Genomic DNA, 18,902 nt, shown 5'->3' with positions numbered 1-18,902 from the left:
GTTATGGTTGTACGTAGATGTTGATATCTAAAAAAATAATTTCATAAAATTTAAATTTTTAAATATAAATTGAGAATTAAGAAGGCTATAGGAGCCGTACGCGGTTTCCGGTGCATTGATTCCAACGAAATTTTAATTTTTCGTTGGAATTAAATACTTGTGCACGGGGCACGAATTTTTTACTTGGTATACTGCCAAGATTTTTTCGAAATAATCTCGACTCGAGATTTTAATTCCGACGATCCCCTTTGACCCCCCCCAATGAAATATAAGCGAGAAAAAATATTAGTCCGAAAGTCGCTGAATCGGGAATCGAACCCGAGTCTTTCGCTTGCCGGGCGACTGCTCTTACCTCTAAGCTATTCAGACCCTTCGAAACAATACTTTTCTCATTCGGTTTTTAAATAACTATTTGTAAACGTCTTTTTTCAGCCGACGTAATCTAAATATTAAGAATATAAAGCCTCCTTCTATAATAAATATAAATTGAGAATTAAGAAGGCTATAGGAGCCGTATGCGAAGCTTACAAATAAAAATTTTATAAATATAAAAAACTATTTTCGCAGAATTGTCTTATATTTTCAACATCGTCTCAAAGTGATGTTTTGTTTCAGGTTCCAGTATTGCCAGCGTGGTAGCAGGAAGCAAACCGACGAGATCTTGGGACAAACCTCAATTCGACGATATTGCACCGCGAAATGTCACTGCCATCGTCGGCCAGACGGCGGAGCTGAATTGTTATGTCAAGCATCCGGGCGATCGTGTGGTGAGTGATATTTTCATGCCACATTTTCCACATATCCATTGTTTTTTCCCTGTATGTCGGAGAGAGTCCGACGAAGAGAAGAGAATTTTCGTCGGCAATGTACCAATTTTCCCGATTTTTTCTCCGATAAGCTGTTTATTTATCAAAAAAATAAAAATTACCATGGCAATTTTGTACAGCACAAATAATGGGTTATATGATATAAAAGCGTGAAGATATTTGATTCCATAAAGTCTAATTAAAATTTTAATAAAAGAAAAATATGAAAAATATGCGGCGCTCGCGCACTATATATGTTCCGTTCCGTATTACTTCACACATTATCACGTCGAGCTGCCATTCCGTGTTACCGTTGATTTAATCACGTTGATTAATGTTGCAAAATTGCTAGTTTGAAAAACGATAGAGTACAATTTCCGCGGTATAGCGTTCTACAACGTTAAGTTGTCGTGTTCTTCAAAATACTTGAAACAGAGATGCTAGATTATGTAGTACGTAAACTTATATAGCTTTATGTATACTAGCGGGAATTGTAGAACGGCACGCTACAGAAAAATCGATCAAGAAGATATGCGTAAAAACTTTTTCGTCGGAGAGATCTTAATGCAAATAAACCGCATACATAATAGTATATTTGACATAAGCTATATAATGCTACTATATCCTATGTAATTGAACTTTAATCGATGTGCGATTCAATTTTGATTGCTCCATCACCGAGCATATTTGCTCTCGAATAACGTAATCGAAAACATTTCCATTTAACATGCTTGTACTCTACGTTTGTAATAACAAATATTTGTTCCCCTATTTACAATTAATACCGCGTAATTGCAAAGTCGCGTCCGCGATTGCGCGGAAACTTTGCGCACGTCAGTATGGAAATCTCTCTCTCGCAGAAGAACGTTTATCGTTAGGGGATGCAAATGGGACAGGACGGAACTCTCAAAGTCTCGACAAGTGAACAATAACACTGTCCTGAGATAGTTGGCCGCTAACTGCAAACAGTTACGGGAACTCGCGCGATCCAACGTGCTGTGCAACAACGCGGCAACGTTTTCACGGGGTGCGCGTGTAGAATAACAGCGGGATAAAAACGCGCGCAGACATTCTTGCATGGGTTGCATTCAGAACGGCCGACAAGAAACGCAGCGAAGAGGTTCCGGCCTGATTAAATGCAAATCTCGCCATTATTATGGCATCCCGCGCGCTGAAAGCAACGCGGCGGTCCCTTAACGTCGCCCTATTCAATCAACAGGCATAAAAAAGATTACGTTTCGTTCTTAATTAAATAAAATTGTTCGCGTATGGTGATTTCTCGGTGCAAATTATAATTCTCACGTTGGGTTTTCAACGTGATGATCGATGGGTTTTTATGTTCTGTGCTAACAATAAGATCTTAATCTTTAGGGTGGCATGGGTTTTCATCATGGGCTGCGAAAAGCATTTATGACCTCGTTACATTTTATCTATGCGCCGCAAATTGTTTTGAGTATTATCTTCGACAGACATTAACGGATCGTTAAACTTTAACGACCTGCTAGTAACTACAAATACATAGAAAGTCAAATGTTCAATCTTCGCTTCGCGGGAGATTCGAGTTTGAAACACTTGCAAACCGGAATACCATCATTTAACTTAGTTGCTTGTTTAAGATTATGCTTATTGCAATGTTCTTAATAGCGTCAGTTTCAACCGCATAACAAAATTTTAGATTAAACATTTTCTTAAAAATTATTTTTTATTATTAGACAGATCTAGTTATATAAAATTGTTGGAATCATCATAATATTTAAAACATTTAAAATATTTGATCAACCCAATTGACTTTTACTTATTCAATCGAATAATCTTGTTTTGCAAATCAGCTTTCTTTCTATAATTTGAAATTTCTGGTTTTAATTTAAAAAGCCAGTTTTAAATTCAGTAATTTCAAGCATTTTATTAATTTATTTTTACGATTTTATATATTATCGGATTTGTATGCAATTTAAATGTAAATTTTAATTTTGCAATAAATTTAGTAAGATATTTTGAGCAAACGTATCAAAACAGCAATTTCGGATGATTTGCGTAGTTTAACAAGAGGTGTTTCTTCCTCTATGACTGCGTTTACAAATACAAACGAGCAGAGTCGGTTTATTGTTTGCTCCTGGATATTCTGGGCGTCGACGAGACCATTTGTGTGAATTCGTTTGCATTGTCTGAACCTTGTTACCTGTTTCGTGAAAGGAAATACCCGTCTCTAGGTTCATTAACACTTTACGCAGCGCTAGCGATAATGCAGTGTCCTGATATAGAATAATTGTCTTTGTGTATAAATGAGGTATAGATATTCTCGCACATTGGATTACGACAATTTGTCGTTTCTTCGTGATGTATATATTTGTATATCATTTTCCGTTCGTGTTTATAAATTTATGAAAGCGAACGAACGCGCAAAGTTTAAAATAAACAGTCATTTGTTAATCACATAAAACTCTCATTTCTCAGTTAATCTGCGTCAATTACATTATCTGACTTGTGTCAAACCGCGCGGTTCCTGGAATATTATACATCGGGTGGCAAACGGATTCGATTTATACGTAAATGCTTGCATAATTATAGGCGTTTATCCGAGTTAGCATACATATATAGCGCGATATCAATATGCGCATTAAATTCATTAAAGTTGCGTAATGAACAATTGAGGTTTAATGTTTATTTTACACTGCATACTCCCGTATTATTGCACCGTAGAGCGTATAATGTGTCCGCGTGTATAGGATGCGCGTTATACATTATTAATATCATTTGTTCAGTTTTGAGCGCGCGCGATCATCCATGATAGTTTTATAACATTTAAACACTCCACTTGATTAACTATTCTCCACTTGCAACGAAATATCTTTTATTTATTAATCGATACATAAATTAATAATACCCCAGTTTTAATAATACGTTTGCATTGTTTTGACGAATTAATGTTTATGCGCCATAATATATCGTCGATTAATGCTTTATATGGATATTATGTTTCTGTGTGTGTGTGTAAAATTTTAAATAACGAAAAAAATGTCCAATATAAAGCTATAATTAACAACTTGAAGAAACTCTAAAAGAGAGTTGCGGAGTTTTTTTATCTTCAGTAAACTTCGCAGACGAGCAATTGTTTAACGGTTTCTCTTAGGTGCATGCAATGTCTGTGATCTCGTATGTACTACAGCACATAACATCGTTATCAACAAGTTTTATTATTTCGAAACGGAACAATCGTCCTCTTACTTTAACGCGTCATTGGGCACCCCCGATTGTCGTAACAAGAGAGACGGTCGTTAAACTACTTGTCTTTACTCGCTCCTGAAATTCCCAAGAGTGCACGTGCCACATTGTGGGTTCATTCAGCCGCATCACATGTGTGTATGTGTAGTGTCTATCTTTTCTCTCTATGAAAAATATTTGGTAAAAGTTGAACAAGAATTTGTGACATTATTTAGAATTAAAAGAATTTTTATTGTTAATTTCTTCTAAATTTTGACTCTGATAGAAATAGAAAAAAAAAATGCGCACATAGAACAAAAGAACAATACACACAAAACACAGAGAAAGTAGTATGTTTTGAAAATTGCTTACTCAAAGTATTCTTTTTTTTTATAGATAGCTTCTTTTTGTACGTTTTTTAAATAGAATTTTAAGTGCTTTTTAAGCTTTAGAAGGTATATGATATCAAAAATGAAACACCCGGTACATACGATGTATGGACGTGTACATACATGTACCTAATGATCGTCTTGGTTGCACAAGGGCTGCCTTTAATTGGCAGACGCAAGGTCCTGGGAACAGCGGAAGAAGCAAGGATAGGGGAGGATTGCGAGGGCGGTTATCCCCGACTGAGCGTCCTCAGTGCTAGTAAATGAACCGATCAAGCATACCCGGCCAAGTGGTTGCTGAGAGTATCGGGTCAGACCGCCCGCTACTACATCTATGATATACATGTCGCGTACAGTACGTACACGTACGTAACCGACACGTAAACGTCTCGGAATACGTATGCACGTCGCTGTTATATAGGCAAGTGTGGATAGCTAGCGAAGATCAAAGGATAAGTGTCGGAAGGCAACTGCCAAATTAAATAAAGCGACGAAAGTGACTTCAATACTGCTAACAGCTTACTTTAGCCGATACAGTTTGCAGTTATAGTAAATTTCGGCGATTACCCTATATACTTTTTTTAAATATTATAATTAATTTTTTTAATTATTTAAGTGGAAATATGATATTGATCACAGTGATCGAAAAAAAAACAATTTAAAAAAAAATAAATTACGCTGAAGTACTTTATACAACAATGATTATAATATTGAAGGCATCAATTATTATATTAAATATTAATGTTTTCGATGATATTATATAAAACACGATGATCAATGTTTGAAATCGATTCCAAACATATAAAGTGATGCGTTTGGGAAGCGAGTATTTTGCGTTTAATTAACAACCGGCAGTTTTATAGAGGAAAGAAAGCCAACCAAAGTACTTGGTATCTCTCATCGCCGCCGAGCTTGTAAGCGGAACAGACGGCTTGATTGTAAAATGGATCGGAAGTAATCTGTTTAATCGAGCCCTTCCCATCGCATGTAGCATCTGAAATAGTTGCAATGGCTTAGGCTTAATCGTGTATCTACGTATCGCCAAAGCGATACGTACTGTTGAAGGAATTCCGATACATGCTACAAGGGTTAGCATTTGATTGTGCGAATCGGTTTTGCATTTTCATTAGGCATAGCGAAACGCACGCACGAAGCTCTGTCGTTTCCCGGTGGCTCTTTGTGCGACATTATATATCTGTCTTTGTTAATGAAGAGCGAGCGCTCTTGAAACATATATACATATGGATACTCGGACGCGAAGAATCGGCGCAAATTTCATTTTAATCGTCAAAAATACGGCCAGCCCAAGCTAACGTTTCATCCACTTAACGGCGGTGTTAAATAATAAATCAGCAGCGGATAGGCGAGCACCGTAAACCGATCCGCTTCCCATTTAACAATTTGCACGTTTTACGTGATACCGTATTCCGCTTCTCCAAATCAATAAAACAGAAATGAGTCCACGACGGATACGTGTAAAATTCAGCGGAATAAATTGTTTGCTATTTACAGAGCGCTCCATGTCGATATGCATTGTTTATTTCACTATAAAATGCAACGATCATAGCTGTACAAATTTTATGTTTGCATTTTTATATTTAAAGCGTTGAATATTGCATATTATAAACACTGCGCGAAAAAAAATCGACGCTGTCGCGATAACGTTGAATTTTGCATTCGATTGCTACATATATGCGAGTCTTGCTTTGCAACAAAACTATAAAATATAATTTTATTAGTACAGTTTTCAACGATACCTCGCGCGCGCGAATAATGATAGCTGTTGCTAGAAACAGCGAAAATCAAACATCGAGCTTTATATTTCACGTAACGTTTACGTCGGCCCATTTTCGGGTTATCAAACATAATATAAAATTTATATTCAGACGTTATAGCGATTGATGACCGTTTCAATTGTTCTAAACGCACCACCTCATATCGTATTTTGTTCAGAAAACGCGCTCACTCATGTTGCGTAATCTCCGCTATTATTCGCGGCCGCACTCTCTCCTCTCTTTTTTTTATTTTTTTAATCCGTCGCGGACTATAGATTTCGAACGTCCGTCATTCGAAAATAAAAGCACAGCGTACAATATGCGAACCGCCCGAAGGTATTTCCCGGCGACACCCTTTCACATCGCGCCGCTAACTCCGATAATTGATTTAGCGGCGGATCAGGAACGTAATACATATAACTGCTCCGCGCGACGGAGAAGAGAGGTGGAGGGGAGAGGGTTCCGTTTAAACTTAGTTTAATTAAACCGTGGATTTATTGGGCACCGTGCTTGATACGCGCACACGGAGACCCCGGCTATAGTAACAAGCGACAAGAGGGTACGTCGGTGTATCCGAACAGGGTTTAGAAGGAGGAGGGCAAAAGCGGGACGCAAAGTGGAGGGGTGAAGCTGATGGTTGAAGGGGTGTAGTAGGTCGGAGGGAGGGAAAATGCTACACGTGTCTACGATCCGTCCCGTTGCCGTTGTGTAGGTATATATATATATATATATACATCACACGCAGAGACGGGACAAAGTCTTCCAAATGGCCTCGGGAGAGATATCGCGGGGCATCAATTGGGATAATGGGCGCGACTGAAGATTCGCGAAGAAATCGGTTTTGTGCCAGTTTCGGGGCGCAATCTCTCTCACCCTCCTCGAAAATGTCATCGAAATCGGCCGCGATGCATATTCAGCGGAATGAATTGCGCTTTAATGAAGGCCGCCGACGGCTCTCGGGACGGGACCGACGTGAAATGTACATCGCCGAGGGCGAGTTCGCGATTAATTGGGATCGAGAATGGACGAGATGAGAAGCATTCGGACGGTTTGCGCCGGTTTACCTCGCGATGATTGCTCGATTATTTTCAATGGCTTGTTTTTGTCCCGAATTGCATTGTGCCGAGAAACCATGTAAGCGATTAACCATTATTCCTTTCAAGTCAGCTTTTCAAAGGCAGCTTGCAATTAGATCGTTTTGTTGTATTAATGTAGCAAAGCTATGCTTTTAATTATATTTATCAAAACGTAAAGTATATAATATATATAAAGGCGTTATCTTATATATATTATACATCTTTTTCTGAATCCGTATACACAATTCATAATTCTTTAAGTTTGCTAGTGCAAAATATTTGTTTAATTAATGCAATATCAATAGTACAGGCTTGATAAAATGTTAAAATCATTATTATGCAGAAAGAGAGACGTACTTATATGTCGCAGTAATTCAATGTTCCTAAGAATAGTGTGCATTACGAAAACCGAGCTTTCAGACAGAAATGAAATCAGTAATATACATTTAAGGAGCTGAAATACATATGTAATTAAGTTGCTTTTAGTTGAGACGTATCCCATTACTGGTAACTCATTACATGAAGAGAATTACGAATACTGGTTTCTAATTACTCGATGCTTTTACTTTGCAGATTCAATTAGCATATTTCATTCACAATCTGTAATTGGTGCAATATTCTGATAATTAATAGTATTCAGTATCGAAAATTGCTATTATGGAAGAATGGATAATTATGGAAGAAAATATTTAATTATTGGAAAAGAATCTAATTAAGGCGACATAATTAGATTCATTCGCTTTATTATATATACATTTTTTTCCTTCTTTTTTGTGAGACAATGGTAATTAATATTCCGTAATGTAAAGTAATCTTTAATGTAAAGCAAAAAGTATTTAACAATAATATAACAGTAATTCTCTGAATTTTATATATTTTAAATATATTTATTTTTAATTAATTATTATCTATATCTGTAAATTTAAATTTTGTATTTATAATTCAATTGGAATCTTTTTAATGACTTTATTATATGGTGCTCTAATAATTTTTAGGTTTTATTAGCCACCACCTCCCACTTTTTTCTCGCTCTCATCTTCGAGAGCTTTCTTCCATTTTATCCCTCGATAAAAGGGATTTGACCCTTCGAGTACTTCTTCAAGTACCATTATCTTTTACGGAAAATCTTCTTAAAGTTATTACCTCGTAACCTGCAAAATTCAACGAATACCGGAGACATTACATTATTTGACTTTTAATTTACTGCACACTTATTTGCAGCTAGTAAGCGTGCTTAATATATTTTCGAGAAATGTGTAAACGGAGAGACAAACCATCGTTTTTTTTGTCAAGGGATTTATCGGCATGATTGCGACAGAATATCCGTATAATAAAGATAATATCTACATGGCAAAAGGGTTGAGTAGACTCTTATCATTTTGCATTCTTGAGCGAACGCTGACTTGCATTTTCTTTTGTCGACTCACGTTGTATAAAGACCGCATACGATTTAACGCACTGGGAATTTTTATCAGCGCGGATTTCTAGAGGAGAAGAAAACATACGCGATTTTGCATTGGAAGTTGCTATCACATATTGCGATTAGATTACGAGAGTTTGCGAAAATGTGTTTGCAAATATTAATAAATGTTTTAATGAGAAACTAAGTACAGTTTTATATTTTGCACTGATGTTGCACTGGAAATATCAAAGCGAAACATTTTTCTCGCAAAGCCGTAATGAAAGAATTAAAAAATATCCAATCGTCAACGCGGATACGAAACTCACCGTGGTAATCCTCGGCAAGATTTGTAGCGGAGTGTTTGTAAACGAGAGTATTCTCTAGGATTTCCGCCAAAAGCGTCTTTCGATTACGAACCTCTGTCCTAAAGTTTGTTCAGTGGACGAAGAGTCTTGTCCATTACCCAACTGAATCGTCTTCTACTACGCTGCTGATTCCCAATATCGCAAACGAAGTGTCCATCGAACGTAGAACGGAAACTATTGCCGCAGTTTCAATACAGGAAATATAAATAGTAACACCGCTATGCAGTAAGAAAAAAATATTCGTCGAAAATTTAAAATTATTACATAAATAAAGAGCAAAAAAAAATTATTTATATAATTGCATTTCTGTATATTTAATACAACGAATCGAAAGCTAAGAGAAACAGTCTGCGGTCATTTTCTTGTTCAATTTTGAACATAAGGGGATAATATTGCGAAAATGTTTTTTATGAAGAGCGTCGTATCTATTTGTTTTGTTTGTATAAACGAAACATGCGCAGAATCAACAATAATGGCCGGGGAGAACAAGTAGATCGGATTCTTCGTTTTCGATTCAGCAAAGGGAGAAACAACAGAACTCGTAGAGAACGATTGTTTTCAATTACCTTTATCTGTATTTACTGTGACCAACGAAAGGCTGACCGGGTATAATTGGCACCCGTTCCTTAGGGATTGTCTTCGCCCAGATAGATGCCCAGATGAAATTAGCCTGCTCTTACGACTGCTTCTAAGTCTTCGTTTGTCGCGAAATTTATTGTGACGTTTGCCCCAAATTCAACGAACCGAAGAAATTCGAAGTTGGCTAAGTTGTCACGATTTCTTTGCAATCAGATTAATAACAGATAATTTTTGTTCACATTAGTTGGTAGTATTTGATAATGTGCAGGGAGAAGCAATTTTTGTGTAAAGCCATATTTATTTACCTAGTTTTTTTTCGCGATTATTCCCTCAGATGAACAAAAATATACTGCTCAATTTGTTGCACACATATATGTTGCATATACTGCTTCTTTATCAATTTAGCTTTAATTAATTTAGCTTTTTACAAATATCTGGGTCTTTTAAAATGTTATTCTATAAAAGTTTGACGCTTTATAAAAAAGTCTTATAAAAGTTTGCTATACACATAGGAATATGTTATCGATGTTTATAAATACATGTGAGAATTATCCCATTTATCACATGTTGTATTGACTTTATATATTAGAGATATATGATGTTTTAAATTTATAGACATATATTGTACATGTAAAGATTTATATCCCACATACAGTATTTATATTTTTATTAACTAACTTACTTTGGTTAATAATAAATAATATATTTTTTAAATATATACCTACATTTTTAAATATAAATGCGTGCGATATTTAAAAATTACCTGTAAATCTCTTTGTATTAATTTCTGCAAAAAATCTCTAATATGTGAGCTGTGTCAAAATATACATAAATATATAAATAGATTTATTCGTTTGGAAAAAATTATTGAAAAAAAAAGTATAACTGTGTTTTGGAGCGCTTGTAGCTGCGCGTTATTCACGTGTTATTGAAAACTGCATTAATGAATGACGATCAATCACCTGTCATATCCTTTCACACTGTGGCAGCCATACCAACATTGCTGACACATCAAGTTCATTATTCACTGACACATTATTCGCATGTAATCTATCATATTTTCCCCAAATAAAGTAACGTACGAAATAAAATGCAGAAAAAAGACAACATAATTTTCAATTTTCGATAAATGATTTGAATGGAATCTGAAGACGCGACCCTGAGTAGGAGCATCTAATTCGCTCGAACATCGGGAAGTAAATTCGACGTGCAAACAAAACATCAAACAGGTCAGTCAAGGGAACATTCCCAAAGCTAATTCCGAGAGCGGCTATTAACCGCAACGGACAGGAGCGGCATACAATACGAACGAAACACACGAAGTAAACGGCATTATTGAAAGGCGATGCGCGCCGGTGTAACGCCTGTCTGTTCCACTGAGAGAACGACGCCACTCAGGGAATTATTCTCCTTAATTAACCTTATTTACGCTCACGACGACCAATGCGGAGTGAAGCGCCGGAATAATCCTCACGACTATCCCATATGGCTTTATCCGCGCAAGGGAAGTCAAATGCACTTATGCGATCGAATGCACTATACACGTCACTTAATAATCTTTATATTTAGAAATAATAATATAAGCTTCATAAAATATTTAATAATACGATAAACCGCACTTGATAATAAAAAATTCTTTAATATATATTAAAATGTATATACATAATATTAAAATATATTAAGTACATACAAATAATTTTTACAATTTCTGTAATTATATGATTGCATCTCAAACTTCTTTCTATGCCTATAAATTTTTGATTAAAAATATAATCAAATGTAAAGCTTGCTTGGAGAACAACATTTTTTTTCTTGCTATGGTTTTCGTAATATTAAGAATTACCCAAAAAACTGAAACTCCACATTAGATACATTTATATGTATGAATTATTATTCGAAGAATTATATCTGAAGAAGAATTAGATTTATATTTGTATCTTGAATCTCTTAAAACACAGGAGAATTGATTTATAGATACTTTCAATAGCTCTTTAAATGAAGCTTTACAACATGAAATTATTCTCTTTATCCTTTCATCGTTCACGTGTCATTAAAACCTTGTCGACTCTAGACCTTTTACCCTCCTTTTTCTTTCTTTTTTTTTTATTTTTTTATTTTTTATTAATTATTTCGCGCCGCACCGTTGTTATTCCAGGCGAAAAGCTCGATCCATCGCAATGTAATCTATTAAGTCGAGTGCAACGAGCTGCACTCTTCCTGATATTGAAGAAAAGCTGCAGCAAGATAGAAAAAGACTGGGCTGAGAATGGGGGATCGAAGGGGAAAATGGAGAACGACGAGGAATGCAAAAGGGAGCAAAGTGCCGATGACGGTCGATGGGAAAAATGCCTCTTAGCCTTTTATCAGCCGGGCGCAGGCATAATTTAAGTGAGAGATTATTAAAAGTAAAGTTGTGCGCGAAAAAAGATTCCGTGGAAAATTATTAAAAGTGAAACGTCATTAATGAAAATAAGGATCTCGGTTCAGGTGAAAATTTAATATACTTATGATGTCTTCATTAATCGGATTCTCTCTTAAAGTTAAAGACGTAGTTGTTGGATTATGGCTAATTGTGAGCAGTTAATTTTGCATAAGTCTATCCATCTAGTTTTTTCCATAAGTCTATCCAATTATATTTATCGTTCAATTATTAGTAATTATATTTTTCTAGAGGCATAACTATATTATGATTAATAATTTGAGAATTTTAACAATTTATTCTTGCTTCTTTGATTATTTGAGATTTATTAATTCAGAATGATTTCTTACATTTACTGGAAGAAGCATTCTTTTAAAGATATATATACGTACATACTGTTATAAAATGTATGTATATTTATAAAAAATTGATTTCTCTGTAATAAGAAATTTTATCTATTTTTTCGCAATTTTTACTTTTTCCATCTGTCGGATGCAAAACGCATCCGTGCATGTTCTAATAATTGGATGCAATCCAACGCATTTTAAAGCACATAAAATATTTAGATGCATTTTTAACAATGTTTTATCGATTCGAAAAACGCAGTTACGAATTTATAAAATTTTACGCTTATATTGATGGTCTGACAAATATTTTTACGCGCAACGTATGTAAGATTCGTACTCATCATAAATTCCGAGGAAATGCGGTTCGCGCATCGAGAAATTACTAATGCTCGCACGTATAAAATGATAAAGAAATAAGCAGTAGATGTGCCATAGAACTCGGAAATAGTCACTAAGTGAAAACTGATCGATATGTGGATATTCTCTAGTCTCTGTGACGACGATGATGACGAATATCTGAAGCAAGCTTGAATTTTACAATAAAAAAATAAAAATATATTTATTTATTTATTTAAAATTATATATTTATGTATGATTATAATTTTATATGTAGAATTTTATATGTATAACTTTATATGTAAAATATTAAAACAAAATTTTCTTTCTCTACATAAAAAATTACTGATTAATGTATAATATTGTAAGAAGTAAGAAACTTCCTGCCTTTTATTCTTCCTTAAGCATGAATTGTACATCGCAATTCAGTTTATACTATAGAAGCCTTTTTTATCACGGTTGTTTCTTCTTGTTTTTTTATAATTTTTTCTAATCGCATATCCTGTACGTCAATAAAAATAAACAAGAGGTACGCAATCCATCAGTCACTTAACGTTTATTGCCGACCGTAAGATACTCAATTATTCTTTAGAGTGAGGATTTGATTATTTCTAAGAGTTTAGATAAAAAAAATGAGATTTACGCTCGATCTCTCCTCGAGTTTTCTCATTACCGCTTTCCCCAACCACTTTGTAAACTCGCGCGGTTTCTCTTCCGAGGGCCTCTAATGTACTGTAGCTCGCGTAAAGGGACAGTAAGATGTACCGTTAAACCGGAAGCGGAGAATGCCGGCCATTGTTGTTGAGCATGCTTGTGCAAAACGTTATGCGATACCGGCTGACGAAGTAAGAAGAGGTAGCATCAAGGTATCCAGCCTAATAGTACCCGTAGTACCTCGTCCTTTGTTGGGCGCGTCTTAGTTTAATGACGCGGCATTATCTGGCATCCTTGGGACGCGTCTGGGATACAAGAATTTACCTCTGATGGAAATTCGATATAAGAATGAAACGGAAAATCCCGGCTAATGCACATGAATGCAATATTCATAAGCCAGCGCGGAATTTTCACTTATGGATGCAACAATATCTCCGGTCTAAATACTCGCTGAGGCGTTCAATTATCTCGTCTATATTTTATATAAATTCGTTTATATTTTATAAAAGGACTGGATGGTTAGCTTCTGTTCATTGCACATTCATATATTAATCGTTTTATTATATTTTAAAGATTTTGTTGGAGTATAAGGATTTGCCTTTCATTTATTTTATTATTAATTGCATACCTACTGATACAACCGTCTCTTATCAAATATGTCAGCAATCTATAAAACATTAATACAAAAAATTTCTGTACATTTATGCATATTCATTAAATATTAATTTTTTTTGTTATTTATTTAAAAGTTATTATACTCCATTTTGTGATCTATTATTGCCCTTTATCCAGTGAATTTAAATCATGATGTGTTAAAAGCAAAATAGGACAGTTATGAGTCCGCAAGAAGTTTATCGATAAGCGCACAATCCGATTATCAGCATAAAAACAGATATTTAATAAAAGCATCCTGGCATAGATAGACTTTGTAATAACGTGTACATAATACTTTACTTATATTTTGCCATGGCGTTCTACTCCCTATAATGACCGAAATATTATTACGACTAGTATAACATTTTGCTATTACAATATAATTTAATATTACGAAATACCTATTAATTCTATGAAATTCTGATAATATTTCATTAGAAACTCCGGCATTAATGGAAAATACCACTATTATCTATAAATATCTCTATTATTTCTATATGTATATATGATCATAAAACAATGTTTTTTTGGAGGAGAGATCTGATGGATCTATGTAATTATCGACCATGTTAATAAATATTTATAGGATATTCTGAATAATTTATGTTCTTGAATAAAGAGCAATATTTGGTTTCTAGTCTTCGGTCTGTTTTGCACGGAAAATAATAATTTATGTCTCGGTAATTTACGAGCACAACACGGTACTCTACAGATTTTCCAGATTAACGGTGGGTCGTCCGGCTATAAATAAAACCTTAAGCTCAGGTTTTCCTGCTTCCCTTTTTCCGTTGTAAGGCACCACCGAGAGTCTGTATAATCATCCATTGTGGACATTTCTAAGAGGAAAAAGTGCAACGTTCAAAATAAAACGGATTCGCCGTCTCGAGATTTCTAATTGCGCCCGCTTATGAAATACTCGGATGCTGTAAACATTTGCCGTGAATTGCGCGCGACGTAGTCTCGAGAGTACAAAACTTAATGCGCGGTGTCTGTATTAGACTACTAACACATCAGGCGCTTGCAATTTACGAAACAATTCTCATCCGCGTATTTCCGTCTTTTGACGTTCCACGGTTTATTTTATGAGTGTAATTTTTTTAAAGATGTCAGTTTTTCTTTCGACGTATTTTGTACGTCGAATTTTATTTAAATGAATCTGATAACGTATATATTTCTCAAATAAGATTTTTATAAAATGACGATAAAATTTTCTACATTTTTTAAAAAGTATTCACAGACTTTTTTTTAAAGATGGTTAAAGATTAACACAAATGTGTCACGATGTAACTATAATTATAATTCATATAAATATTTTTTTATCAGTCTCCGATGCATGATAAAATGAACCACTCTTGTATATTGCGGATTTAATGACCCTTTTTTAATTCCAATCTGTATATACTCGATAAGGCACATTAATCACTAGACATGACTCAATAGACCGGATGCAGTGATAAGTTAAGGTACGATTCACGTGCTAGAGCCTATATATTAGATCCAGCGAATTATGCATTAACATACCACATCCATCCACGACACCTGCCCGCGGAAGACATTAGCGTCACCCAGGATCGTTTCCTCTTAATCGCGTGTCGCGCCTGCAACCCGACTCGCGTCCACCGAATATTTAGCAGGCACTGCACGCGATATGAACTAACAATAAGACACAACCGTCGAATTAAAATCTAATTTACTACAGTTAATACCACATAGGTTACATCGACAAATTTATGAGCTGCTCAATCTAGCTTCCAAAAGGTTGCAAGTAAATGAACACTTGGCTACAGTATAATATTCTGAAGTGATGTTGTTATTAACTCTACAAGCTTGAAAATAAAAACAACGATCAAGAGTCACGTAAAATAACATTTATATTATGCAAGAAGTAATACACAAGTTACTTTCCATTCCCATAAATCATATTAGTACATATACATATACAGTATGGTATAAAAATTGTACGTGAAATGCGTACGTTTTGTTTTATTCTTGATGAATTAAAAATTACACGTTGCGGGTATACATTGGTCTCGGATTAGTTATATATGAATGGTTTACTACGTCTGATTTTTTAATGGAGTCTGAAATCTAGTCAGGTCGCTTATGAAGGAAAATGCATTCGTATTATATGATTTCGCGTAATTCGTGTGCAAATATAGACGTAACGGCGAGGCAAGGTTAAATATTTGAGCAAGAGGCCACATACAAACGCGTATCTGGTGTTATACATACTAAAGATATAGTAAGCTTTTTCAAATGACCGACTTTTATTTTCGGACTCTGCTGTTGAAAACACCGACATCGTTTCCGAGCGTTTCGCGCGGTTCATTAATCGACAGTAAATTAATAAGTGATTAGTTTGTTTTATAGCTTCATTTAACTTTAAGTTCTTACGACTTGATGGCGGAAACGGTAAGAGGAGAGTCCGAGATTGCATGCGGCAACGTTCGTACTTTTCCGCAGAGTGGTCCACGAGCCAATCAACGTTTCAAAGCCATAAGCCGGAATGTTTTACTTGTTAATTGGACCAATCTGAAGGTCTCCTCGTTTGTCGAGGTCCGAGTTTATACGAAAGCAAGAATGTAAGAACCCGGCGAAATGCCCCGGTAAACTTTCGAGACATTACGACAATTTCTATAATACTTATGCGATTTCAGAGCGCCAGTTAATTATATGCACGTAATTTGAAAATTCTCGTTTAATTAGATGTTTAGATCAAAATAATTTTATGGAGAAATAGAAAAGCTTTTAAAGCTGTTGCTATGTATTTGTATTATAACAATATATTTGAAAAGAAACTTCTACTTAAATTTAAAATTGATTATATAAATACGATATATATGTATATATAAATTTAAATAATTCTTGTGTGTGTGTGTGTGTTTGTGTGGATATCTGTGTGTCAAATGACGAAGTACTGTACTTTGATTTGTGAAAGTTCACACAAGTATTAATTATTTTTTATTTTTGTTACTATCTAAAGCATAATTTTTTTAACATAATATTTTTTTCCCTTTATATGAACGCAGATGCAAATAATAGGCGACCTAACGATTCAATCCACTTGCAACAAAAATGACTTAAATTTTTCCACTCAAGTCGAAAGTTTTGCGAACAATGCAAGTTTTATGAGCAAAATTTATTGGACAGAGTTTCTTTAACTTCTAGCGTAGAAGAGAAAACTCATTGCAGGTAGATTTCTAATTTAATATCAATTTCGCATTATGAATTGCGAGTCGCCATTTGTGCGTGATACACCGCCTACTTTCAAGCGAACACAGCATAGCGTTGCCAGGAAGGCAAAATAAATCAACCACACTCGGGGCAGCATGAAATATTGGTTTAGACGACGATCTATGGTTTGTAAATATTAATCTACGCTACACTAGTGCCATATCAAATATTCGCTTGTCAGGAAAAATGGCCCAGCAGATCGTCGTGTTGCATTTCGATTATTATTGCATATGCTTCATTGTTGAATTAAATTTGCATTTATTTAATTTCCAGATATTTTGCTCCATAACTTTTCACCGCAATTTATAAAGTAATATTTTTCTATAATTCGTCATATAAACTGAATTAATTTTTATTATAATTACATAAAAATATTAGTCGTTCTTTTATCAACTGTTTGATGTCACTTTTTATATTTATAAAATTTCTAATGTAATATCTTTTCACATTATATGTACATAATAAAAACTAAGAAAATATTAAATTCTTTTAGAAATTTCAAATTTTTTGACATTCTGTATGGATGAAATAAAAGAATAAATTCTGAAAATAAGCACGTATAATAAAAATATGTTTTATATAAAAAAAATATATATATACACATATACATATATACATATGCATATATTTTAAGAAAGAATATTTAACATTTATTTTTATTATGTGTGCTTGTTATCGGCATTTACACTTTAACTTCCATATGGAATGTTAAAGAAAATTTAATATTTTGTTAGTTTTAATTTATTATGAATCGCAAGAGTATGTTGCTTCATTTTATACGTATTGATTCGCTTTCCCTATATATCACTTATCTTAGAAAAAACGTTTTATGTTTCGCTCGAATGAAAGAAAGCGAGAAATAATTGTGTTCAGATGTCTCTTGTGCTTCCGTAAATTACGGCGGAAAAATTAAACATCTCTCTTCTCCTTTTTCCGTGTTATCTCTGGCATATAGTTTGCTGTAAAAGAACAGAAAAACGGATCAGGACCCCTGAAGTATCCATTGACCCGCTCCCAATCGCCGCTACATTTATCGCGCCATTCGTCGAATCGTGCGTAAGCTTTTCTGCCAATAGCAGGAAGCATTCTTTCGTTCCCGATACCAATACTTTCCGTGTATCGGCGTTACGCTTCACCGGCGTATCGATGAAAATAGAAGAAGAGAGCTTCGAAATCGGCGGATGCGACTGAAAATTTGAAGTTCTCGCGTATACCCGATTCGGTTGGCCGATGTGCCAGCTGCGGTTATACACAAAGAAGAAGTCCTTGAGGGGACAAATGGTATCGGAGTATATAAGCTGCCAACTTGTAACCTGCAACGAGAGAAGGCATCGAGAGAGCAAACTCCGATATCGATCCCTCGTGCTTTTCATCTATATAAGCAAATATTTGTTTGTATATAAGGTATACCTTATATCGTATTTTAGTTTGTTAAAATTGACGAGACTTTTTATCGCGATAATCTTCTAAAGTGTATGCGTTCAGCACAAAAGTATTATACCGATTCCCTATTAATCTCTGTGAAAATAAAAACCGACTCTCTTTGTTTCTTCGCGAGGAAACGAAGCGTTTCGCGCGAAGATTAAATGTATTAATTATTCATAAATGCAGTTTTTCCAAGAGCTCCTCCGCTATAACATAATAAAGCGCATATCCATCATTCCT

The 18,902-nt window shown here is 34.8% G+C and overlaps 1 protein-coding gene across 5 annotated transcripts in view; it reads left to right on the top strand.

Moving 5' to 3' along the window:
* Positions 1-18,902, top strand: part of LOC145939328 (protein amalgam) — a 296,331-nt gene that overhangs the window by 181,544 nt on the left and 95,885 nt on the right. For all 5 annotated transcript variants that reach the window (XM_083043563.1, XM_083043565.1, XM_083043566.1 and 2 more), the window contains one exon: positions 616-767. In XM_083043563.1, coding sequence (XP_082899689.1) covers positions 616-767 — 152 coding nt within the window. The remainder of the gene's footprint in view (positions 1-615; positions 768-18,902) is intronic.

This window comes from Prenolepis imparis, unplaced genomic scaffold, assembly GCF_030444845.1.
Source record: "Prenolepis imparis isolate NDT839.2.m4 unplaced genomic scaffold, iyPreImpa1.0 SCAF_8, whole genome shotgun sequence".
Taxonomy (NCBI): domain Eukaryota; kingdom Metazoa; phylum Arthropoda; class Insecta; order Hymenoptera; family Formicidae; genus Prenolepis; species Prenolepis imparis.
This window is presented reverse-complemented; position numbering and strand designations above follow the sequence as displayed.